Source organism: Melampsora larici-populina (assembly GCF_000204055.1).
Source record: "Melampsora larici-populina 98AG31 unplaced genomic scaffold MELLAscaffold_7, whole genome shotgun sequence".
Classification (NCBI taxonomy): Eukaryota; Fungi; Basidiomycota; class Pucciniomycetes; order Pucciniales; family Melampsoraceae; genus Melampsora; species Melampsora laricis-populina.
Window position 1 is genome coordinate 286,176 of NW_006768771.1, and position 26,762 is coordinate 312,937.

General features: G+C 39.6%; 2 protein-coding genes across 2 annotated transcripts; one reads left to right on the top strand and one right to left on the bottom strand.

The window, feature by feature from the left end:
- Positions 1-2,437: 2,437 nt before the first annotated feature.
- On the bottom strand, positions 2,438-4,892 carry MELLADRAFT_60767 (uncharacterized protein; the record flags this gene model as incomplete). The annotated part of the gene is made up of 6 exons (XM_007406994.1): positions 2,438-2,455; positions 2,729-2,970; positions 3,118-3,274; positions 3,339-3,491; positions 3,808-4,195; positions 4,762-4,892. 6 exons carry the CDS (start codon positions 4,890-4,892, stop codon positions 2,438-2,440), a joined length of 1,089 nt encoding a protein of 362 aa, XP_007407056.1.
- A 12,724-nt stretch (positions 4,893-17,616) lies between these two features.
- On the top strand, positions 17,617-19,075 carry MELLADRAFT_95128 (uncharacterized protein; the record flags this gene model as incomplete). Its single annotated transcript, XM_007406676.1, has 5 exons — positions 17,617-17,911; positions 17,974-18,221; positions 18,273-18,392; positions 18,447-18,721; positions 18,787-19,075. 5 exons carry the CDS (start codon positions 17,617-17,619, stop codon positions 19,073-19,075), a joined length of 1,227 nt encoding a protein of 408 aa, XP_007406738.1.
- Between the last annotated feature and the right edge of the window lie 7,687 nt (positions 19,076-26,762).

Consider the following 26,762-nt stretch of genomic DNA (forward strand, 5'->3'; position numbering starts at 1 on the left):
ATTGGATCCGTGAACTAGTTAAACAAGGAGCTGTTGAATTACGCCACTGTCAGTCTCACAAAATGATTGCAGACGTCCTAACCAAACCATTAAGCAAAGCACCTTTTCAATGGTTACGCAAAATGATTGGACTACACCATAGGGAGTCAAATTAATCTCTTTTCATCTTATGTTTCTTTTTTTTCTTTTCTTTTCTTTGATTTCTTTTTTTATTCTTTTTGTTATCCTGTTCTTCTTAATTTTGCTAATTTGTTTGACGTGCTTGAGGGGGCGTGTCAGAATATAACTCAATTCATCAAACACGTCAAACCACATAAATACATTATCAAAATACATTACATCAAAATTCAATTAACTCAAATACATGACATCAAACCTAATTCATCATACACATGATTCAAACCTAGTTCAAAAAAGTATCACATATAAATATGATTTTCACTTCTCCACGTCAGCCTCTTTTCCCTCATCAGTTCACTGAGGAAAAAGAGGCGTGTAAGTGGATTTCTCATACAATTTCTCAAACTCATAAACTCTATTAAAACTTTCTATTTTATTTTACTTTGTTGTACAGACTGCTCCTGTTATCTTACCTTTATAGGTTTGTCATCCATTCTCGTCTTCAGTGTTCAGAGCCGCTAGACTCACACCCGTTTGCTGGTGTTATAAGGTTAGAGATATTAGTTGACTGTATGAAATATAATCATCAGTTCACTGAGGAAAAAGAGGCGTACTGCTCCTGTTATCTTACCTTTATAGGTTTGTCATCCATTCTCGTCTTCGGTGTTCAGAGCCGCTAGACTCACACCCGTTTGCTGGTGTTATAAGGTTTGTCATCCATTCTCGTCTTCGGTGTTCAGAGCCGCTAGACTCACACCCGTTTGCTGGTGTTATAAGTCACCATTGCAGGTGACTCGAGTTTATTTAGATTCTCTCAATTGAAAGTAGATGCAAAGGCTTGATTCAAATGATTAATGTGTCTAGTTTACCAAATGCAGCTATGACAAGATGGGTAGCATATATTCAGTTATTTTCTTTTGATCTTTTTCATAAACATGGAAAGAGTTTGGGATGCCTGATGGATTATCAAGAAGAGAACCTGGGAGTGAATCTGATGAAGCTGAAAGTTTTAATGAAGACAAGAAAGAAATCAAAGTATATGAAAGTTTTCCATTACAAGTGGGAAGTTCAGAATTAGAAGAAGAGGAGGGTGTACTTGAAGGGAGTTCTATATGGAGTCAAGAAGGAATATGGCATAATTTAGGAGAATATTTAACAACTTTCATTGGACGAAAAGATTGTGAAGATGCCAAATTTCAAAAGATAAAGAGTAAAACTCCTTTATTTCATGTGGATGGAAATAGGTTAAAGGAAAGAGGAGTACCTCAAGCAAGATTGGTAATATCAAGAATAGAAGCACAAGAACATATTTCAAAGAAATTACACAAAGAATTGGGACATGAAGGAATTGAAGAGACTTATGGAAGGTGTTTGATTAGGTTTTGGTGGCCTGAAACAACATTGGGCTGCTGCGTTACGTTGCTGGCAATGGGGGGTTGCCAAACAATGCAGCGGTTTTTTTTTGGCCCACCCAGGTACAACGCAGTGGGCAACTGTGAAAGCCGCTGCGTTGCGACACAATGCAACTAACATTGCGTACAGTTGCGCACAGTTGCGCACCCGCAACACGAGATAATGAAGAAACGAAAAAGAAAAAAGACAAGGCCCGTTTTTGCGGTTTTTTATTGAGTCATAAGACTAAGACTACAACAACTTTCATTGGTGTATTTAATTGCATTCATGTACAGTCAATTTCATAAAGGTTGAAATCAAGTTGTTTTGAAAATCGAGAGGTGGACCGTGCGCCACCTGTGACAGGTATCAGATATGCATACAGAAATGCTGATATAAACAGAGTAGCCACGAAAGGTCCAAATAGTCTCTGGCGCAGTTGGGTGAACGCCCTAGTGCATCTCGGTATGAGCTTAGTGTAAATGCCTTATATTTTTGGGTTCGAGCCCCAGTGGCTTTCTTCTAAGGCATCACACTTTTTGCAAAGTTTTTCGTGTTTTATATGCTTGTTGTCATGAACTAAAAGAAAGAAACAAGCCTCGCTGTGTTTATTTGCTCGCATTTTCTCCCCTCATTGATTGTAGACAAAAACACGGGTAACAAAAGCAAGGTAGCAAGTCGAACACGTGATTAACCAGCAAAGTCAGGCCAACCTGCATTGGCACGTTCAAACCACTACACCACCAAGGATTTATGATGGGGGGTTGTTAAAGGTTTGGATACAGTATGTTATTCGATCTCAAAGGTAATTTTGAGACCTGTCACGGGTCGCGCACGGACCACCTCTTGATTTTCAAAACGCCTCGATTTCAACCTTTATGAAATTGACTGTATTTAAATGAATTACCCCAATGCCTCAATGGCTTCATTCACCTTGGTGTAACTATGTGCCAAAGGTACACCTTGACAAATCCAAAGGCGCAAACCGACGTTGTACTCAATGGTTCGCGGAACCAGACAAACTCAATCACACAAACAAATGTCCGCTGCCGCTGAGAAAGTCCGTTCCACGATTGCAGAACTGGCCGAGAGACTTAAGGAGTCTCGCGCAAGAGACGCTAGGACGGGGAAAACGGTGCAGTTCACCTACAAACAGTTGTATAAACAATTGAGTTGAATGTTTGACTGACAGAATGACACAAGCGAGATCACTTACACTCCACCATGGTAGGACCGCTTTGCAATCCCTTGCGTTGTCAGAAGCAGCCATGGGATGAGTTCCCTTCAAGTAGGAAGTGACTTTGTCACGCGCCACTTCAGGATCTTGACTTTTGAATAAATCAAATACACTTTTCACTCCGGAGTTGCTGGAGTTTGAGGTTGCTGGATCAGATACTACTGTGATTTCATTTGCATTGGTAATTGAATTGTGCTCCTTTTTACGCTTCTTGAATTTTTCTGGAAACCGGTTTTGTGCTCGGATTGTGTAGCGATGTTCTGGTCCAAACCCTTGCTTGAAAATCTGAAGCCAAAATAAGGGATTGAGAATATCAGCCATGGCTGTTGTATCACAGTTCAAAGCCTCATCCAGGTATTTGTCAACACGTGATTGCATTGAGGAAATCATTGGCAAAAGAGCCTCTCCCATGGAAAGCTCTTTTGCTCGGCTGTCCAGATGAGCCTTGAGTGCATAAAACTTGGCAATAACCATTGAGCCAGTGGGCCCGTTGCCCTCCATGAGCTTTGTGAGATCAAGGAAAGGCTGATGAGAAGTGGCCATCATCAGCAAAAGAGTAGATTTGGAAAATAATGTTTCAAAGTCTTACCGCGAGCTTGTTGGTCAAATCCGCAAGCATATCCCAATTGTTGTGAGAAAAGTTGATCTTGTGGAAGTAGCCTCGGGGTTTGTTTGAACCCTTAGATTGACGCTTCTTGGCTTTGACACAGTCAAGATCCTCAGAAAGAAGCTTGCTCACAACCTAAGGATTTCAAAATGTTAGAATATGAAGCAAAGGAACTAAGCTGTTGAAATGAAGTTAGAATCCCCTGAAAGTTTGAAGGCTAACTCACCTTCCGTGCCTGAACCAATCAATTGAGGGAATCAAACTCTGCATTCCAACATGTTGCATTGTATCCAGGAGTTAACAGTAAAAGTTTCATATCCATTTATTTTGCTTTCCTTGAGAAGTACCTTCTCCAAGCGGCCGAGCAAGAGACCCGACAAGAAATGAAATTAGCCTGAAAGTACCAGAGTGTCAGTGTAGTTCATTAACAGTGTTTAGTGGCTAACAATACCCGTCCCATCAATACATTTAGACGGTTTGCCTGTTTTCTGGACTCTTGGGTATGATAAGGATTTGTGGTGGCCTTTGGAGCTGTATCTTCAGGTGAGTCCGTTTCTTCATCAAGCTTGTCCTCCACATCTTCATCATAGTCTGGAGCAACACCTTGGAAGTCTTCTCCCTCTGAATCACCTTCTTCTTCTTCTTGTTCTTCATTGGCAAGATCAATGACTTTCGTGTTCATTTCTTCATCCTTGTCTTCTTCTGCTATGACGGGCATTTGCTTGGATATTGGAAATGCTCCTAAGAGTGATTCTCTTTGAGAATCTTGTGAAGGCGCCGTTTGACCGAGTTCCAAAAGGCCACCTTTGATAGTTGACAAAAGTTTATGAAGGAAGCACCTGGCGTAGTCGGTGGTTGGATTCCACGTGTAAGATTGATCATTGGAAGATGTTACATTGTTGGCTTCTTCCAAGTTCCGGAACTGGGTATGCATCTCTTCCGCCATCGTGATGTTGTTTGAACCTGAGTCTGTCACCTGGAAGAGCAAGTGCCGTTCAGAAATAGATTGCAAAAAACGAAAAAACAAAAGAAACAACAAATGTCAGTCTACTGTTTTGACAACATCAGAAATTGTACTCATCTTGTATTGAAGCTTATGCTTCTTCATGAAATGAGCCAATGGTTAAGCAAGCCACTTCCGTTGTGATGCCGCACAACTAGCTTCAAAGTTAAGTGTCGGACTTGATAGTTCCAGTTCTCGTCCACGAAAGTGACCGCAGCACCTAGGAAGGCATGGATGTTGTTTGCCGTGGTCCATCCATCATGGATGAGCGTAAACCTCCCCGTGTTACCCTTTCAAAGAAAGTATGCTCACAAAGTCAGCATTCCAGAAGTAGTATACAAAAGCAAAACAAACAAACTCACTTGTATCTTGTTCAACACGGTGTCTGGAAAAGAGACATACATTCCTGCAGCTTCTCTGCCCACCCACGTACAGCCAAAGATCTTGATGTCCTTGCAAATGTAACGGAAAGCAAGGTGAAGAAAGTGATCCTCAATGTGGTTCCATGGTAGCGCTTGCGCCAAGATCCCCATTGTGAGTATTTGATTCAGTACTTTGTTTTTGAATGGCGTCGGTGATTTTAAATGAAAGAAATCAGCTAAATTGCGCTGGTTCTTTTTAGCTTTCTGTGCGTCAATTTCAAAACCAGAATCAATTGCGTCCTGCCGGCCTGCACACGGCTTTCAAACTTGGCCTACCGTGTATCCATCTCGGTGCTGCTTCAAGTTTGAATTGGAGTCGTAATAGATTCGAGGAGCTTTTATGCACCATAGACAAGGACAGACCAGGGGTTTCTTGGTCTTATCCTGTCAAAAGGAAACACACAAAAGATTATAAATCGACAGTTAAAAAATGTTTATCAAGAGAGGAAAGACGATTATCAATAGGGGAGAAAGTGTCATTACTTACATCGTCCTCTGCCCATGTGGGCTCTCCTAAGTAATCTTTCACAGCATCATACTCCACAGCTTCTTCTTGATCATTTTCCAACACCTTCGCACGCTTCGCTTTTTGACAATCAGTGAGGTTGTCGTCAGAATCTTGATTCATCTTGGTATCTGAAGGTACATTGTCATCAATTTGCTGTTTGTTTAAAGATTATAATTAAAGATAGGAGTGTGGCGATTTTAATGAAGATGGACATAGAAATCAATCATTGATAAATGAAGTTGATTAATGATTGATGGAAAGAAGTACTAATCATTTTAATGGTGAGAAACTCACGTTTTGGCTGGGTCTAGTATGCATGGTGAGAAACTCACGTTTTGGCTGGGTCTAGTATGCTTCTTTGATATCAGAGGGGCTTTTCCATTCTTCAATGGGGCCTTCAAGTTCTTGGACATTGATTCCTTCTTTTTTTGTAGTAACTTTCTTGTTTCTGGAAGGTTTTGGCAGGGAGATAGTGGTCCTGCCATTGGTGGATGGCTGGACCATTCCGGAAACGGTTTTACGAGGTGTAGGAGGTCTGCTGGAGTGTCAAAGGGGAGTGCCGATGGCCTGAGATGAAAGGGAAGGCGGGTGGTTGGATTCCTCACCCGGACTTGACACCACTTGGAAAAGCGATTGTCGAATTGGGTTCAAAGCAATCCGGTGTAAGGTTAATTGATTTGAGAAAAGGATGTTTGGGAAGTCGGAAGAGTATGGCCAGCATGAGGAGACACGACTGCCTTGCCATAGCTGCATGATGTCAGAGGCAAGGGGTTGGGGTTAGCAATGAGTTGGTGTGAAAAGGAGAGATGATGACAACTTCCTTACGCAGGAGGAATTCCCCCAAATGATCAGGTTGGCCCCGTTGCCCCGTTGCCCTGGTGCTTCCTGTTGCGCTGCTCGGTTTCCCACTGCAAAAACAACACAACCCGCCAGATATTAGCCCTGCTGCGGTCAACGCAGTGGGTAGTGGTTACACCCATTGCTCAGCGCTGCATTGGCGGGTTGGTGCGCTGCGGTGTGTTGCTCAAAAACAGCAGCGCACCGGCCCAACGTTGCCTGAAATGAAAGAATCTGTAAGGAATTGGATAATTTTGTTTGAAGAATGTTAAAAGAAAAGTTCAAAGAAAGAAAAAGAAGTTGGAAGAGCTACTGGTGAAAATACCGTGTTTGGAAGAGTAGGTCTTGATGCTATTCATATCCAAGCTGGAGTCACAACCATGCTATAATTGCAAGAGATGATTTATCTGGATGGGTAGAAGCAGTAACTTTAAAGAAATTAACAGCTACATAAGTAGCCAAACTTATTACAAAAGATCAGATAATGACATATGGGTCTGTGGAATGTGTTACAGTTGATGGAGGTTCAGAATTCAAAGAAATATTCAGGGAAGCAGTGACTATGGCTGGATCAAAAGTGGTGAAATCAACAGCTTCCTGGCCTCAAGCAGAAGGAATGGTTGAAAGAGGACATAAGGATATTAAAGGTGCTTTAATTGAACTAAGTGATTGTAACCTGTTGGGAAGCATTTTTACCTCAAGTATTATTTGCTGATAGAATTTCCACAAAAAGAACAACTGGAATGTCTCCTTATGAGACGATATTTAATCAAGTGCCAGTCTTGCCTACTAATTTAGAGGCTGGAACATTTTAGGTATTGCTTGGAAGTATTATAGAGGAAGTGAGTGATATTAAGAGAAATGAGTGAATGGGTTTGAATTGAATAACATCTCTAAAACAATGATTTTTAATGAGTAAGTCAACCCAAAAGCCAGGGAGATTCTACAGATTGGAACCACTTAATAGACACAGGAAACAAGGGACAATTTTCTTGCGGGAAAACCAATTGTATCTGACTCAGTTAATTAGCCAAAATGTATTATTTTGGTGTTATATCTGTGTTATTTGTACACTATGGCTCAGAAACTACATTATGTGTAATTGGTCTTCCCGCAGGCAAATTTTCTCTTGTTTCCTGTGTGAAGGTATAGCCAAGCAGGCAGGGATAAATTTTGTACAAATGGTGATATATAACATACTATCCAGGTATATCATATACAGCATACATATGATTGTGTAAGGCAATAGCAGTTAGAATCATGGGGAATATGAAGGGCATAGAGTTAAGTGTTATGAAAGGGCTAAACAGCCAGCAAATTTACCTTGGATGTGAAAATCCGAGAGACCTCAGATCTTTACACTGAGGAAAGCTCTATCCAAGGATGCAATCTGGGGCAACGGCAATGGCCAAGTTTTGCCTTGGAGGCATTCCTCGGGTGCCCTTTTCCTTGCGAGGGGCGTCCAAGGACTTCTCTGATGTTTGTTGCTGAGGCAACTATGCAGACAGTGCTATGTTCTTTGTGGACAATCACTTGAGGTTCTCCTACTGTTGGAATGGCAATCATAAGATGGATCTGCATATGCCAGTCAGGGTAATTGATAAACCTATCTTGACGCTTAGGGACATCCTCTGTCAACGACTCTATAATAGAAAAATCAGTATAAAGTGGAAAGAGCGCAAAAGAGACACTTACCACGAAGATATAAGAGTATACATTGAGCAATAGCCAAATCAGGAACAGAGTGTTCTGAAATACTGATATCCATCCACTTAATTGTTCCAAATGCCGAGACAAATGTATGTGTAGTCAATTGTTTGGAAGGCATTGAAACATAAGTGGAATAGTCAAGATTTGACAGCAATGAAGCATAGTCAAAAAAGAAAATTGTGATGAGTGAACGCAAAGATGTTCCGATTGGTGATATGTCTAGTCCATTCCTTTAACGGGAAAGTGTGCAAGTGTGGAGATGGGACTCATCTCCCCTTTCATGACTTATGTCATCCCAAAAAAGAGGTTCAAAAGAAACTAGGTTAATCTTTCGAAGCTCCTCAAGTTTGTCCTTCCACCTAGAATACCTGGTCTAAACCTAGACCCAATACTCTTACGTGGTGTGGGATGGCCCCGTAGGATGGTGGTAGGACCCTGGAATGCTCCTGCGGAGCCCCGTGACGAAAATGGTCAGGTTTTGGCCCAAAAATCGACCAATGCACGTGACCAGAATGGTCAGGTTTTGGAATTTCCATTAAAATGTACGTGACCAAAAAGGTCAGGTATGTCAAAACCTTACTGATCATGTGGCCGGTTCCGTGAACCTTTCTGGTCATGCGGAAGGTTCCATGACAGCTTCAGTTTGATGCACTGGCGCAAGAGGGCACAAGTTGACAGTAGGCTGAGAAAATGCATGTGTTCTCTTGTGTATGTAGAATATGTAGAGAGGTGGTGTTGGAGTAGGTCGGAGTATTTGGAAATAGTAAAGGGTTCTAAAGAGTCTCTGAGAGCTATCTGAAGTCTCGAGAGTGTTGTCCTTTTGTTGAGTTTCTTCGCACTTCTTTGTTAAAAAAATATTTTCTTTCATATTCCCAAAGCAAACCAAATGTCTTCCAAGAGTGGCAAAGACCCTAATCCCATAATCATCGACAGCGATGAAGAGGAAGATGATTGCTCAAAAAGTTATACAGAACCTGCTCAAATCACTATTGATAGCAGTGAAGAAGAGAATGATTTTGATTCAGCAACTAAACTTGATCATCTTAGCTCTAAAAAATCCAAAACAACAGACCTGATAGCTTTATGTCCTTTATCCACGCCACAAGCTCCTTGTGATCGATGCAAGGTGGAAAAAATTGATGGAAACAAGATCTTCAATTGCCACTGTGGAGCAAAGTCGAAGACTCTCAAGCAAGGTCGAGTTGAAAAGGCTGTCAATCACTGGACCACTGGTTAGTGTATACTGTTTGATTAGGTTGGATCTCAAACTTTTTTAACTGACATGTTGATGCCGGTGAATACAGCAGGCTGTGTCGATAAGACCAGAAAGCTAGAGGTCACCACGAAGTTGACAGACTTTTTCGAAAGACCAGCAGATTCTTCGTCAAATACTAGACCTAAAGCGCATATCAAGGAAGTGCCATGTTCTGGACTCACTGACAAAACCTGGTTACACCCATCTCAAACTTACTCGATTGCACACTTCATGGAGAAGACATGTTCAATCTATTGAGGAACCTTGCAACACAAGTTTTGCACTCAGCTCTTTGGCCCGGATGCAAAGGAAAGCAACTTGACAACCGAAAAAAAGGCCAAACTTTTGACGACTCTCGATTCTCAAGCAACCTGGGAAGTCAAGCGACATGCTAATCGTAGTGCGATATATTCTAAGTCATGTATGAAAACTATACCAGTCAGACATATCCGAATCAACGAGGATATTGTTTGTGATTCCTGTCAGAAGATCAAGCATGAAAGAAGTTTAATACGGGCAATCAATTCAGAATATGCAAAGGATGAAACTGTTAAATATATCCCCAAGACCTTGATGGCAGCTGATGCGTTTCACGCCACATTAATGAAGCACAAAGAGCTTCAGATCCTTCAGAAATCACTTGAATCCTCCTCTCGCGGCAATTGGGGTGATTTTATGAACCATCTAGCGATCTCAGCACGAAACGGTCTCCTTCAAAACCATGGAGCTTTTTGTGGTTTAATCAAAGCGGTTGCTATCAAAGCTGAGCAAGAATCCGAAGGAAAATCCACTCAAGGTATGCGAATCGACTCCTGTCTAGACAATTGCCTCACGACTCTTGGTGCCATGAGCAGCAGTGCTCTTTCTCTCTTCAACGAAAACTTTGCTGGACGTTCAGCTCGGAGCCAACGTATGATCCGTGCAAAAGAGGGCATCCATCTACTTGATGGCCTCAATATCGCAAACTTCAAACGAGTGGCTCAAGTTTTGTTGGATCTTGGGTATTCTGGCCCTATCACTGGTGCATCCGATCAAACTGTATGTGTCAAAACCCTTCGTCACCACAACAGCTTTCTAGTTGGCGCCAAAGGAGGTGACATCGCTTTTGATAAAGCTGAAGAGCTCGGTAATCTGGTTAAGACTCTTACCAAAGATGGCCGGTTGTGTAGCAAGGTGAGTTGATTCATCAGATCTCCTAGACTTCCAATGTGCTAATTAAAGAACTCTTTTGTGTTAAAGATTCGAGCTTATACTCTGCAGGTCCCTCTACCCAACGTTCCAACATTTGTAGTAGCACTGATTGCTAGTCGAGCCAAAGAGAAGTCTCAAGACATACTGTCTGAGCACAAGAAATTTATCGAGCTTTGTCAAACAGCCGGTATCAATCTCCTCTCCATTGGATCAGATGGTGCACCTACCGAGCTTTCTGCACAAGCTGGTCTCTCAACATTAACAAATCACTTCCTCCGCTTTGATCATGAAGCACTGAATATTCATATAAAGGTACCATTGATAGGTAGTTCTTTACAACCAATAGTGGGTGCACAAGACCCTAAACATGCGAAAAAAACCTCAGCCAATCAATTTCTCTCGGGTGCTAGACTTCTTTTGTTGGGTAATTATCATGCTTGCGTTCAGCAGCTTGTTTCAATCTTACAAATACCTAATAGCCCACTTGTCACGAAAGATGTCATTGACAGTGACAAGCAGGATGATGGTAGAGCTTACCGGATCTGTAGCTGGCAAACACTTGAAGCTTCTCTTTCGAACAGCGAATCAACCGGTTTATCAATCCTACTCTTCATCTTTGGCGCGATGACCAATGCTTGGCTGAACCAAGAGATAAGTCATCGAGAACGAATCCAATCAGCTTTTACAGCACATTTCTTTTTACGTCGTTGGAAGCAATACCTCAAGCTTCGCCAAAACGAACCAAACAGTCTCATGAGTGTTCATCTCAACGGTATCTCACCCCGAAGCTTCAACATTTTCTTCACTCTTGCAAATAGCCTACTTGGCCTTATCCTCTCACATCGTGATCACTATCCCGACTACCCTCTCTTGCCATGGAAGCACGGAACCAAAGCGTGTGAACACATCTTTGGCTGGATGCAAACAATTTCACCAAATTTTAGTGTTCTTGATGCACGACTCATGATCCCAAAGATACATGCTGTGGTAAGGAGTGTAATGAAGGGTAAGATGAAGATGGCGCCTTCTGAACACCTTCACTCAGGCTATCAATACGCCTTTTCCAAGGAACACGATGGGATTGACATCAAATCTCTCGGTTACTTCCCAACTAACACGGAGATAACTCAAGATTTGGCTACAGCAAACGAACAAGCCAATAGCTTACTCCATTTCACAGGAATGGGACCTCTAATTCCCCTAGAAGACGATTTTGAATCCTCTGAGGTAGAATCTTTAGCCATACATCATACAGCCAATAGCCCAGGTATGTAGTATTCATAGCCTCACCCCCTTTTGGAAATCTTTACATGAAAAATTTCTCCATCAGATGTTTCTCGAAGTCTTGCAAAGAACTATTGAGTTAAGTATACATATCCACCTGGTAGTTGTCCTGGAGATCTTGCTCTTGAAGCAGCAGCAAATTTGTCAAAGGAGCAGAACAGTACTCGATTACTTCTTGATGAACTATCTGATGAGGTGGAAAGCGAAGCAATGAAAAGTGCTGCGATGTCAATATCCAATCTGTTGAACCCGAGTCAGTAACTTTTGTATCTTCAGTAATGATTCATATGATGCTAACTCACAGTCCATTACCATCAGCTGAAGAGAACATCCAGTCCGAGTTTTGCACACCTTCGGCTGAAGAGAGAATCTCAACTTTGGTTGATGGTCGCAAACTACATACCAAAGTTCTTATTTATCTTCGAAAGCAACACCACAGCCAAGCTCAAAAACACAAAGGTAACGAACGCGACCGAATCCATCCAGATGACTTGCGATCATCTATCGATTCCACTACGAATGACGGCAGACCAAATCCCAGTGCCTGCTCAAAGATCATCGCAGTGTATATGAAAGAAACAACTTCGATATCAGTAGGCGCTGCCCGCAAGCACCGATGCAATTTACATGTCAAAGTCAACATGGCTGGACTAGTCCAAAACAGTTCCTTTCATCAAGACCTCAACATGCAAGCTCTTTTTGATGGAGGTATCATCAGTCGGGAGAACCCTCTTGAACCGGGTAAATTCATCATCATAATCAAGAATAAGGTAATTATTTTGCTTTTTTCAACCTCGTCCACCTTTCCATGAAAGATAACAAGATTGTTTTGTAATATAGGTACTATACCTCGGGCGTGCTCTGGTTGTGTGCAAGTATAGCAGCGGAAAACACAGCTTTGTGAACAGCGCAATATCTCGAAAGGAGCTATCACATATTGCTGCACATATCCTCTTCTTCAATCCAGCTTGGCCAGTGGCCACATCCACCCGGGATATGGCTGGCTGTGAAGCTTGGACGTTTGCTCTGTTGGATGCTGTCGACATAGCCTACGTTTTCAAACCTTCAGATGGGTCAAACTTCGCATCAATGGATGGTGGATGCTACTCCCTTCCACTTGTCTTAAGAGAGATGTTGGGAGGTTCAGATATTGCGTAATTAGTCAATCGATATGAGACAGAGGTCTCACGTTTGAAGGCCAAAAAACAACCTGTGGTTCAGCACGAAAACAAACCTGAATCAAGTGACTCCAACTGAAATTCAGTCGCTTTCTCTACAGTCACCCCTATTGAATATTCCACCATTTCATAACTTTCACTCTATCTTATCTTCGCTTCTACACACTCATTCACTTCTTTCCTTCTCTTCAATCTCATCTGCTCAAGGTTCTTCTTTGCGTACTCAGTTACTGTTTGTTTTTTCTTCTGCACACTCGTTCATTTCGTTTTTTCTTTCCTACACACTCGTTCACTTCGTTTTTTGTTTTCTACACACTCGTTCACTTTTTTTTTGTTTTCTACACACTCGTTCACTTTTTTTTTGTTTTCTACACTTATTTGATTTTATTTACCTCTTTTATTGTTGTTTTTCTTTTGGATATATAAATGTTAGACCCTCTAAGTCCCCTACATGTTTTTTGAAATGTACGTGACAAAAATGGTCAGGTTTAGAGGGATGTTTTGCCTTTTTCCTAGTTCGGTCCCAAAAATGGTCAGGTTTTTTGTCACGGGGCTCCGCAGGAGCATTCCAGGGTCCTATGGTGGTACTCGAGAATAGGTCTATACCTTATTTCGAGACTACCACTTACGGGGCGAGAACAGACCTGAGAAGGTTCAACTTCTCAACCCGGGAGGTGGGTGGGTTTTTTATAAATTTTCTAAAGTCAAAGATTTTTAGAAAAGAAACTTGATTCCTTGATGAAGAAGCACAAGTGCAGATAGGAAGTTGATGAGATGGATTTTCCAGCTAGACAGAAATGTTAGAACAATATGGAAAGGTAACTATTGCATCAAGTCATAGAACTTACCTAGACAGAAATGTTAGAACAATATGGAAAGGTGAAGAGAAACCAAATCCAGCTAACAATTTGTAATACAATATATAAACTAACTAATGCTAATAGTTAATAGAGAGATTGAATGAGAACTATGTATTAGCATATAACAATGATGTCATACACAACAAACACAACTGTGACATTCATAACAGAAGTGATTTTAGAGAGAAGGTGAGGAAAAATTTCTCATCTTCCAATTCTCCTAAATCACTCGTGGTAAATTCAAAACTTCAGGATCTTGTTTCACACGAGTGACACTCCCCTGCACCTGTCACTTCTCCTTTCCCTCTAGGAATGGACTTCAGTGTACAACCACAGGCTATATGAACACTAAGCAAAGATAGGTTGAAGGTTGGATTGCTTATTATTGGAGCTGTTGGATTGCGACGGAGCAGAATGCTGAGAATTTATAGGCGTAGGATAGGCGCAGCAAAGAAGATGAAATAGGTAGGTAGGATTAGAGCTGGATGTGATAGATACTATATGGCCGAAGTAGGCAAAATAAATAATACATGATCCAAAATTGTTCCCCTATCTAAGAGACCATAAGACCTCTGTAGTGTCAGGCTTCACAATATTATTTGCATCTGGCACGTTGTGTCAAACATGGAAATTGAAGTCTTGATGATGCTGAGTGAGACACGTCAAAATTGAACAGATTCATTTCTTAGGGGAACATGTTACATTACCAAGTACATTAAGTTCTCTACTTGGTATGATAAGGTTAAAGGTATGGTTAGTGGCAGGCTTGTAGACAGAACAGAATTTTGCTAAAGGTGGCACATTCAATTTAGCAAATTAATTGATTGCATTGATAGGTGTATTACAAAGGTATGAGTCAAGATGAAAGATTCATTTAAGTACAAGTGATGCATACTTATGGAATTTTGTACCGATGATGTTTATGCTTTTGACAATGAGAGTGAAAGATAAGGTGATAAATTCAAAGTTGAAGAGAGAATTGTTACATGGCAATAGCCAAAAAATGGGTAGTTACGTTGGGAGGAATATTACAAGAGAAAAACTTGGATGATGATACAGAAAGATGGAGCCATCATAATAATCCGCTTAAATAATTTTGACACTCTTGATAAAGCATTACAGATGGCATAAAGTAAGATCGGATTGTCAAAGACATATTGATAACCTTGGAAGAGACTGGGAAGCTAAAAAAGAAAAACCAATAGAGAAACATTGGGAGGGATGTGGCAATCATTGACTGCAAGGGTGTTACTTTTAAAGACTGGTCAGGGCTGCAAATAGGTATTTTGCCTTTGTCAAAAGATAGAGTCTATGGAGGTCCAGATTTAACTCATCTTAACGGGAATTGCGCTTCAATGAAGCATCATTGGATGTATCATTTATCAGAGCCCTAATTTGATGACACTGAGGAAAAAAATGAGACATAGTGATTACTGAGCAGAAAACTCCTAAAAGGGGGACAATGAAGCTAGTCAGGGGAATACTACAATACGTGATCACTATACAAAGTAGTGTATAAAATTAAGGATAGAACGTAAGGTTTGAAATTGAACAGACAATAGAAAACCGTAAAAAGATAGTAGAAGGACAAGATTTATTATCTGAGGACATAACAGAGGCTGAAATAATCATTCAAGTTAAAGGATGTTTGGCGGCAAAACCTGATTAAAATCCCAATCCCCACTACCAATTTCCAGGTTTACACGTTCACCATATTTAATCTGATTTTCACGCACCTCACCCCAAATCGCTCCTCACCCTCTGATCAAATCAACTCTTCACCGCCTACATACCAAGTTGGAAACAGGTATGCATCTTTGTCTACATATCTCCCCTCAGCTCAGCCAGGCTCAGCCTCAATTCACCTGATTATTCACCTTCCCAATCTTATCCCATTGATCCTGATCAAGCACTACACCTTTGCTCAAGTTGGTAGAAGATGTCTGGATTCTCTTCAAGGATATCAATTCTGCTGTTGGTTCATCCTCTGGCTCAAGCCTTTTGCCGCTCCCTTCATCCCCTACCAGTATCAATTGTGAGCTTTTTCTTCTACTAATTGTTCTAGAGACACTTCAATTAATTCACTTGGAGCTTTTTCTGACCCTTGCTAACTTCATTCTTAATCATAGGATTGAAACTATCCAACATCATCATCAATCTAATTCAAATTCAACTAAAATCTTCAATGATGATAAAACTATTATACATGATGTAGTGACTTAACAAAAATGATGGGGTTATCATGTTTTTCAGCTATCAGCACCAGAGCAAAAGAAGGTGGATTGATTTACAGTAAATGGTTTCATTGGTGAACCTTCTTTTTATAACTTAATCTTTTTAAAAGCAAATGTTCTAACTTGAATCTTCTTCTTTTGAATTTTTTTGTGCTGCTTTAGGTGCTGTTTGTGCAATTATTTATAGATATCTGGTTGAAAGTCATTTTTATGCATCATTCAAGTCAAAGGTACAGCATGTTTGGCGGCAAAACTCAATTCAACTATCAAGTCTTACATACTACAATTTTGAGGTTTGCTCCTGTGAATAGGATCCTAGTATCAATCATCATGTACACATTCAGTAACAAGGTCACTCTAACGCCTGACATAACCAGCTACCCAATGGCCCAGCCTCACAACCACAATTGATTGCAACTAAAATTTACGGAATACATAGAGCGCCATACTGACATATGATTAGCACTACATTTACATACATATTTTTTGTAATTTAAATTCAGCTGTACACCAAGTTGTGTACTACATGAGTCGGACTGACACAATAGAATTCTCTATTTCACTACACAAACCATGAATGTCAGTATGGTGATTCCCTTAGTGGCAAGTGGTACATCGAGTGACATACTGACTAATAAGGTTCTCCTTCTTTATTATAGTGGCAGTATGCCTACCACCTATCTACCCCCACTGACACTTAGGTCACCTGTTTTTGTTTATCTCATCAACATGTATGTATGGGCGATGCCATCCCCCTAAATGTAGAATATCACATACCTACACTTTCTACTAGTTATCGTGCATTTCTCTAGGTTCATCACAACATAAACAAACTTTCAAAGGTTGACTGAATCAATCACCATTATCATCGTTTTACCAACCCTACAGATCACTACACCATGTCTTTGATCTGTAAAATCTGTAACAGTCTTTCAATGGACGAAACAATTGAGGGTGCTTGTAGGCCTTGTATTATCAAGCTTATCAATGTCAACTGTGATCCCCCCTCATTGTCTATAACTGCTCAGCAATCCACTTCAAGTACTGGCAACCATGCATTTCAACTGCATCAGTCAGCTACAGCCAAGAAACAAGACTCAATAATACTAAGTAACAAATTCTCACAAGCAAAATCATTAGAACGTCAAGGGCTATCTGAACCTCCAAAAAAGTCAAATCCACCACCACCTATCCTCACCCATTACAACTTCAATGCTTGGATGAATATGTATCTTAAAGGGAAAATAACTACAAAATACTTAGAAAAATCTTTCAAATTATTGATTGTATTGACTGAATCTACAGGTGAACTATATGATTGAGTTGCTTCTAGCATTTATCATAGTTTTTTACCCTAAATTCAAGAAGCAAAGAATGATCTTCCTGATTTCCCTACCCAATACAAGTTTAATGAAAAGTACTTCTGTCTGAACAATTTTCGTCCCGCTATAGAAATACAGAAAGATGACCTCCCTGACTTGCTGCGAGGTGGATCAAAGATGCTGGAACTTTCATTCAACTCAGCGCGCTATGATAGTAGATTTGGTATTTTAGAAAAAACAGATAAAGATAAGAGATCAAATAAAGCATCAAAGAAAAGAAATCACAAGATATCCCCCTCTGAAGCTGAGTTAGACGACTAAAGCAAATTAGAATCAATTATATTAGCACCAAAGAAAACATCAAAGAGAATCAAAAAGAATGCAAAGGTTCTTCAAGATTGGTCACAATTCTCGGATGATTGTGAATTTGCTAGTGATCAGTTTGATACACATCCAATGAAAAAGTCTTCAAAGCCAGTCAAATTGATTCAAAATTGCTCAACCTCACTCTCCGATAACGTCTCATCAGCCCAGCTACCTGATCCAACCTTTATTAATCCATCACTACTATCAGCAACTTCCACTGCTCCTCTGTGTGGAAGTAGTACAGCTTGTTTTCATCTCCCACCAACTCAACTTAACTACGGAACCAATTTTTCAAAAGATGTACTAGGTACAATGGTATCAGATGGATTTTTGAACGAGAAAGCGAACTACACTACATCTCAGACAGTTGTCAAAGATTTCAGTTGTGAGTTTTTTGTCTGTCGATACTTATGTTTTTGAACTTCCATTCTGATTCTTCTCATGCAGATGATTCGACACACATCAAACAGATGTGTGTAACAGCTTTTGCAAAACCACTCCCCGTCCATGACCCTATATCCCCGACACAACTCATTGAAGGAAGGAAGCTTGTCCTTCAAGCCAGGAATGGTAAAACAGTATGGATTCCAGCTCCATTCAGATTCAAAGTTTTCACTGACAAGGAAGTGGGAAGAGGCTCGACTTGGATCTGCTATGAAGCATTGGGAGAATCTGGAGGAATTGTATACAACATGGTCGCAACACAACTGATCAATCATAAACTTTTTTGAGGGACTTATTTGGAGCCTTATATTCAAACAATGCAAGCTTACATGGGTGTTGCAAAGTACTTGAAGCGCTTTCAAGACGATTGTGAGAAGCTTGATGGGTTATTTCCTATGTACAGTATTATACAGGACTTAAAAGTGAGTGTCTCTTGAAAATTGGTCTTGTATGAACAAATTCTGATTTTTCTACAGGTTGTAAAATCATTTGTAGTCTACTCTGGATCTTTGAGCCAAGATCTTGACCCAAAAAACATTTGGTTTTTTGAAAAATCCCTTGTAAAAGAAGGTCAATTCGAGAAGTACACATCCAACATGTGTTTCAAGATACGATCATCATGTGATTCAACCCATATGGCCCTTTCTGCTTTCACTCATTACGTATATGAGAAGAACAATCATCAGAGATTAGTTGCTGATCTTCAAGGATTTGGTGAATATCTCACTGATCCACTCATTTTGGATATAAAGTGAGCAAATTTAATGTATATGAAATATATAAAACTCTTACTGAATTCATTATCTTATTCTACAGGAATGCTTGGGTTCAGGAGACTAACACAGCTGAAGAGGGAATTCAAAGATTCAACGAACAGCACCGGTGCTATGAAATTTGTCACAAACTAGGACTGCCGTTTCCACCTGGTCAAGAAGCCAATCAAAACCATAGTGAGAATATGGAAAAAGATTTCATTGAAGATCATATTGCTAATGGGGGAAATCCAGACTTTACTGCACCCGAGAACGCACCAAATGAGTTCTGGAAACAAAAAACTACTCAAAACCGTATGAGACTCCGTTCTCAAAAATCACCTGATGTGTAGTAATTTTATTTTGCAATTTGTTTCTAATTACTGTTGTCAAGAAAGTCTCTAGCCAATCTTTACTTCTATGGATTACAATTGCAGCTCTGAGGAATATGAGACCCAATCATGACAGTTGTCCATGCCACTCACTTTATTTGTCCGGATTGTGTTTCATGTATTGTGGTTTCAAGGTCAAGATCTTATACAACGATTCACTCTTTACAATTTGTAAAATCCAAAAATATTCCCATGAAAAAACGGAGAGCAATATTAAAAGAAAGTAGCAATCATGATTGATTGATACAATCAAGAACAATTGAGTACAGCTACAAAATGTGAATATAATGACTGATAAGGACTGATATGCTGGGTGTTTTGGACGTACCAAATTGCACCCAACTGCAGGAAATTGGATATAAGCATATCCTATGCCTGAATCTTTTTCAGGGGCCACGTAAGTGTCTCTTCCAAGCTTTCTCATCTCAATCTTTTGTCTATCATCTTCCTTGCTCAAATCAATCATCATTTCCTTGAATCTATTCATGAGTAAGCTCTTCAACACTTTTCAATATATTGGAGAATAAAAGCATGTCTAACTAATCTTTTCTCAAAACAATCCTCTTTCATCCATTTCTAGTCAAAACGATTTGATTCTAGTTAAGCAAACAAATCGATTTGAATCATTATCAATCCAATTCTAATCCAAAAATCAATCAGGTTTTTGATTCTAGTCCAACAAACAAATCGATTCAAACCCCAATTAACACAATCACAGTCTAGACATCTGTTAGTTTCTTTCTAGCTCATAAACTTGGATTCTTCTAGTACAAAAATCCAATTCTAATCGTGATTGATTCCATTATGTCATCTACTTGCGATTGATTCCATTCTTTCATCTAATTGTGATCGACTCAATCCTTTCATCTAATCACGATCAATTCAAACCTTTCATCTAATCGTAATCGATTTGATCCTTTCATCTAATTGTTCTCGATTCAATCCTTTCATCTAATTGCGATCAAATCAATCCTTTCATCTGATCGTGATCGATTCAACTCTTTCAACCAACCATTTCACATCAAATCACTTCAACTTTAATTCTAGTAACAAACCGATTTCCATCACAATTAATTCAAATTGATTCCAGTCAAAAAAAGATACATTAAAAACAATTGAAATTATTTATCAAATCAGCATGATGTGAGATACCAATATGCATATTTCTTCATTCTTCATTCTTCATTCATCTTTCTTTTGTCATGATCAGCAACTAGAGGATAGCAGAGCTCCCACAGGCCAACTTGATAATGGATGGAATTTCATCTTGCATGTTCTATCTTGACACAGTTAAGATGCAGAACTACCTGATGTCTCCATTCCACCATCAAGTTGGTTTTGGACCTTGATGATCTATGGTCACTGATATGGGTTTAACTGCCCTTGTCCTCCCCAAGAATCTGGGTTGGTTTCACACACCAAATTCTTGTGGGTAGGGTTTGACGCAAACCTTGAGCAAACCTAATCTTCATTGTTCGAGTGTGGGAGAGTTGTGACACTTCAAAAAAGTTGATCTCTGACATGGAAGATTATTTAACTAATGTTTGATGTTTTTTAATTCCTCATCAGTAATAAGAAATATAGATCCCCTGCACAGAAACGTGCTTGAGCAAAATTTAATACTAGTCAGATCGAAACTCGAGTTGCAATCAAGAAGAGTAAAATTGTTGCACAATGGGTTGATCATAATACCCCACAACCTCCATCTTCTGATCGACCCTTCAAGTTGAATCGTGCTCAAAACTGAGCGCGCATCAGAGCTGAATTCAAACAAAAAATACGTGATCGGTTTGGCCTTCCCAAAGACGCTGCCTTTGTCTTCCGAACTGAGCATGGTGGACAGGCCCTTTTGTCACTTTCTTTTGGTACAGTAGTTATACTTAATAAACATGGAACTAAACTCCTTGCGGTCGTCCAATTCAACGAGCGAGAATATACAGGGAAGCGGTTGAATAATGGAAAGCTGAAGCGAGAACTTACACCTGATTGTGCCAAACTATTTGACAATTTTAAAAACTCAATCATGACCTTGTATCAGCATGCAACAGCCCGTTATTGCTGCTATACTAATGGTGCAGCTGAAGGTCTGAAGCATATGAAATCTGGTCAGATGTTTGTGGTGGGTTTTTGTGGTGGATACAGAAAGAAAAAATTTGGAGGTGCGTAGTTTCTCATTTATTTCTTTTGGTTTTTAAAATTTTTGGTTGTTCATGTATGTTTTAATTTAGGTACCTATGCTCTCAATGCAACAACTGCACGTCTTGTTGCCCGGATGGAAAACGGCCTACGCCGCCAGATGTATCTCCCATACATCAACCATTTTCTAGCCAAACAATTTGCCTCCCTATCTATTGAAGCCTTTGAATCCAATTGGAATCAAGCTGCTAAATGTTGCACACCCTCTTGGTCTTCAAAGTTGTTTTTCAAATCTCCAAATGGACGGGTCTTTGGGTCAAACTTTGTTGTAACACGTGATGAGTTTGCCAACATGATCCATGTTGATAATGATCATTCTGGTTTCACTTTTGGATTATTTAGCCTTATACATCGTGACACAGGTAAATTATATGGACGTGGAAGGACCTCCAAGCACGGCTACGTCAAAGGGGCTCAATTTGTATTTCCTGACTACAATGTGGAAATTGATTTCGATAAATGTGATGGTGTTGTAGAGATGGTTTGGGCTTCAGATGTTAGGCACTATATTACTCACTCCAAGACTTATACACATGATCATCAGCCTATTCCACCAGAAGAAGCAAAGATAACCCGATTTGGATCGTCTTGTCAAATCGCAAAAAGTATTGTTGCATGCATCAAACTTCTTACTGACATGCAAGGTGACACGTGTGATCAAGAATGAGAGGTATATCGAGAAACATTGGCTGAAAACTATGCAGATGAGTTGCTTCGTAAACTTCAGATGTTAGAAGATAAGAAGAACAAGGCAGAGATGGAAGAGCTTAAAGCAAAATTGAAATCTTTGTAATATTTCTCAAATTCTTTATTTGTCTCATAACAATCTATAATTGTCCCTGTCACTCCATCTTTTTTTAAAAAATGCTACAAGAAATACAAAGAGACTGTTTTCTACCTCATTGATAGATCTTCTGTTAAACTCTGATCTTTAAGCTTGAACAAAACTCTCATTGGAATTGAATCAACCATTTGCCAAACAAAAATACAAAAAATGCTTTCATTTATCAAAGACACATAAAAAATGAAACTGAATACAAGAGAAAGAGATGATTTTACTTGAAATATATTCAGCATAAGGATTCTTTCTTTGTATTACTACATGATCATTGAAGATGGAGGCTGTCCAATGGAGTTCCAGTCCTGTTATGAAGAATCAAAGCTTGTCGCATCAAGTTGAATGCTTGCCATATGTTGGAATACTTGAGGTTATCATGGTACAAGTTGAGCCCGGGCATCAAAGCATCAGCAACAGTGGAAAACCAGGATGGTGTGTAAGTAAAGAGACTTTGTATATCCGGGTATTGTGCTGAAATCCTTACTTCAACATCTTCATTTGGCACTTTGATCAAACCATCAATCCCCCCAAACAACTCATGAGGATTCTTATAAGCAAAATCAGCACTGGTCCCACTGGGAAGGGAAGTTCGAGGATCCTTTTGTCTTCTGAAGTTGTTGTACTGGTTTGTAAATTTCCTCAAGCGCTTCTGCATGAACGGTATCCAAAGATAAAGGAATAATAAACTTTGAAAAGAGTGAACATTTTGTAAGTTGGGTGTACCTTTGTGAACAAACAGATGGAGAAGAAACCCACCGATCCAAAATATTATCAGAGTTATATTGGCCCTTTTCCAGCGACTCATCAAATCCATTGATGATCCTGCGTGTATGACGTCAACACATTTGACCCCAAAAGCACTCAATCTTTTGATTGTGAACGGATTTAGTGTATTTGTGCCGTTTGAGTGCCTTGACTTCTTCTAGACCACCAAATACACAAACAAGAGTAGCATGGCTGGCTGCCATCTTGCCAGTCTCAGTGCCACAATCAGTGTGAAGATGCTGTGGGCTACCACCATGCCATTTCACCACATCAAGATAATATATATCAATGTGCCAAGGGTCACTATTTGTGACATGTACATATAGTCCAAGTATGTGACAAGACCAAGCATCAACAAATCCGTATATTCTAATTCCCCAACTTTGAAGCTTGTCGTGCCCATCAGCCGAACAAATATGGTGTGGTCCAGGACATCTAAAGGCACGGCAAGTCAGAACTCTGCAATGTCGACGTTGAACACCTTCAGGATCCACTTGTCTCAAGATTTCTGCTAGTCGCTCCCTGTCAATGAAAAAAATGCAAGTTTAACAATGAAGAATTTGAATAGAGATGTGTTAAAAGTCAAGTGCCTGTTGATATGAATTTTGTGTTCACTGAGTAATAAAGACTTGAGCAATCAGATCCCAGTGTTTTCATGGTTTTCCTTCTGGACCTCTAGAATAAGTTGGGTTATTTCTTCAACTGTGTATAACCTCTTTGAATGTCATCATATCTACAAGAAAGTCCTAAACTCTTGCAGTGCCGATTCAGAGTTCGTCTACTAATATTAATCAGATCCTTATTTTTCAGTGCAGTGAGCATCTCTGACATTGTCTTGCCTTGGTGGTATGTGATCATTAAACAAGTTCAGGATTTTTTGGAAGTTTATGATGAAGATTCAGAATAATCAATTCATTATTTTACTCTGGAGTGTTTAACACAAGTTCATTTGCTGAAGTTCAAACATTAGGCCAATCAAAAGAAAATAACAACAAAATGTTTTGTTGATTGCTTATATGGTTAAACTTAGGGTTCTTTTGTCAATTTATCCTTATTCAATGATTTTTCTCCATCTTAAATTGGTTTGTTGAGGTTTCTTGTGGGAATGCAATTTAGTATTCGCTCTACATAAATATATAGTTCTTGACAATTGAAAGATATGGAAAGTTTGACTTTACGGTGGGAAAGTGTGTACATAGGAGTTTGTACTGTTGAGACTTTCCTGTGAAGATTCTAAGCTCCCTAGAAAGGTGAGAAATAAATGAGATGACCTTCACAAATTTGGAAATATGGAAGATAGTATTTAGCGCAGAAAACATTGACACGAATGGAGTGGAGTCAAGAGAGAGCAAGTTCAGATTGGATAGATTGACATCCATAGCCTTTGGTGAGACAGTCAGGTGGTTATAGAGCAGTGACACTGAGACTTTGAGAGTCTCACTCAAAGTTCCATGGTAAATGCGTAATAAGTAAAAGGCAACCTTGAACATGGAAACTTGTGTGTAAAAGGCTTAGAACACTATCAAATCAGTGCCGTAAATTTAGCACTCTTCCCCAACACAGCAGGACCTGGGAAAATGGACCCAAGTTTCATGAAAAGAAGGTTAATGAAATTTGCAACAGCTTTATGAGCTTATAGAGCTTGTAGTGAAGATGATCTATTGTCACTACAAGGAACATAACATTTTCTGGGCAGACAATTAAATTATCTGTATACAAAAACCTGGAAAGGTCAGAAACAGAGCAGAAAATATGAAAAAATATGCATCCTGTTCCTCGGTTTGAGATCTCCAATCTGCATATTTTTCCGTATTTTTGGGCGTCATATTGGTGAGTGTACTAACAATAAACCCTCATAATAATTAGATTACCACCTGTAACAGATGCTGGAATTTGGCTGATCAGTGCTGAGAGAAAGTTTTGATTACTACAAAACCCCATAATTTTGTCAATTATGACTCAAAACACTTGATTTTGAGTGCATCGGAAAGCTGGTATTTGCCTGAGGATAGCTTGTAAATGAAGCAAATACGTGGCGGGCCTGCAAAGAAAGATCTCCCTGATGAAATCAAATCTCACATATCATCAAGTAGAATGTCAGTCATTGTGATTACACATTTTGTGTCACAATAAAAGTTGTAGTTCAGGAATTCAGCTTTCCAATGCACCTAAAATCGAGTGTTTTGAGCCATAATTGACAAAGTTATGGGGTTTTATAGTAATCAAAACTTTCTCTCAGCACCGATCAGCCAAATTTCATCATCTGTTACAGGTGGTAATCTGATGATTATGAGGGTTTATTGTTAGTACACTCACCAATATGAACCCTAAAAATACGGAAAAATATGCAGATTGGAGATCTCAAACCAACGAACAGGATGCATATTTTTTCATATTTTTTGCTCCATTTCTGACCTTTCCAGATTTTTGTATACAGATAATTTAATTTGCTGCCCGGAAAATGTACACTATTGATGAAGTCATTATGTAATATGGTGAAAAAATAACCAAAAACATGGAATCAAAGTGGTTGACAATTTGTTGAACTTGCAATGCATTTTTGAAAAGGTTTGATAAGTGTTTTTGGGCAAAATGATTGTGGTTTATATGGAAATTTTTGTGCATATACTTGGGAAAAAATATAAGATAGACAGCATAATTATTCAATATTCTTGGATATCCATGTACCTATCCAAATTGACATCTTGAAGTGGCGCCCACCGCTGATGTGCTAGTTTGATCATAATGTATAACCAGTGAAAGTAACAAATGTTTACTTCCACGTCAAAAGAAGGCAATTAAAATGAATCCATAGAGATATCATTTTCCTCAGCTTCCCCCTCATCATTGTGGACTGGGGCTGCAGTTCTTTGACGCTTTGTTGGGGATCTAGGTGGTGGTGCTTTTGCAGATGTTTTACCTTTCCCTTTAGAATTTGAGGCCACAGGAATGGAGTTGATAGCTCAAGTTTGAGGGTACATGCGTGATATGTTTCTTGGAAGTCACTGCTCCTCTGATTCATCTGGTCAGAGCCACATCATTTTTTGGTCTGAAGACCTGGTCAGATGTTTTCAGGCATCATCTTGAGCTCTTTTTAAGCTTTCCTGAAGCTTCTATGACGCTTTCATGAAGTTTATGTTGAATCTTTATGGATCTTTCATGAATCTTTAAGAATCTTTCATGAATCTTTCATGCCACTGCGGTAGTCCCTGGCCTGCCAGAGCCTAGTAGACGGGGGCTGTGATTCTAGATTCTCAAGAGCCAAGAGGACATTGTTGTAATACCAAGTGATTATTTCTCCAGTAAAACCTCTTCAAGGTGAGAGCATTTGAGCCAGCGTTCCCAACAACAAAAAGAAATATCATAACTTGTTCCATGATGGTGACATGTTTGGTATCCTCAAGTTCTCCTTCAAGATGTCTCAATAGGCCATTTAATGCTACTTTGTTCATTTGGCATGATTCTCGGAAGTGTACTGGACTTCCTTGGTGAACATCACGCGCATACATAGCACCTGTAAGTGCCAACATTTGACACAGAACTTTTGGGTGATTTGCTAGTTCGATACGGTCTTGAGCAGCACCAATGAGGAGCTCCATTAATTCATCATTGCTGTCAGATGAAGCTGATGATGACGAGGACAAGGAGGTCCATTGATCTTCGTCGGATGAAGAGTCAGAGTCTGACATAGTTTTGGGATAAAGGTGTTAAGTTCAAAATGGCGGTCAACAGAGGTTATGATGATTAAAGTTGATCAAATCTGATCAACTTCTACCAAGCGTGAATTGAATTATGAGGTACATTAAACACAAAAATTCAAAAAAAGGAGAAAAATCAAATTAACACATT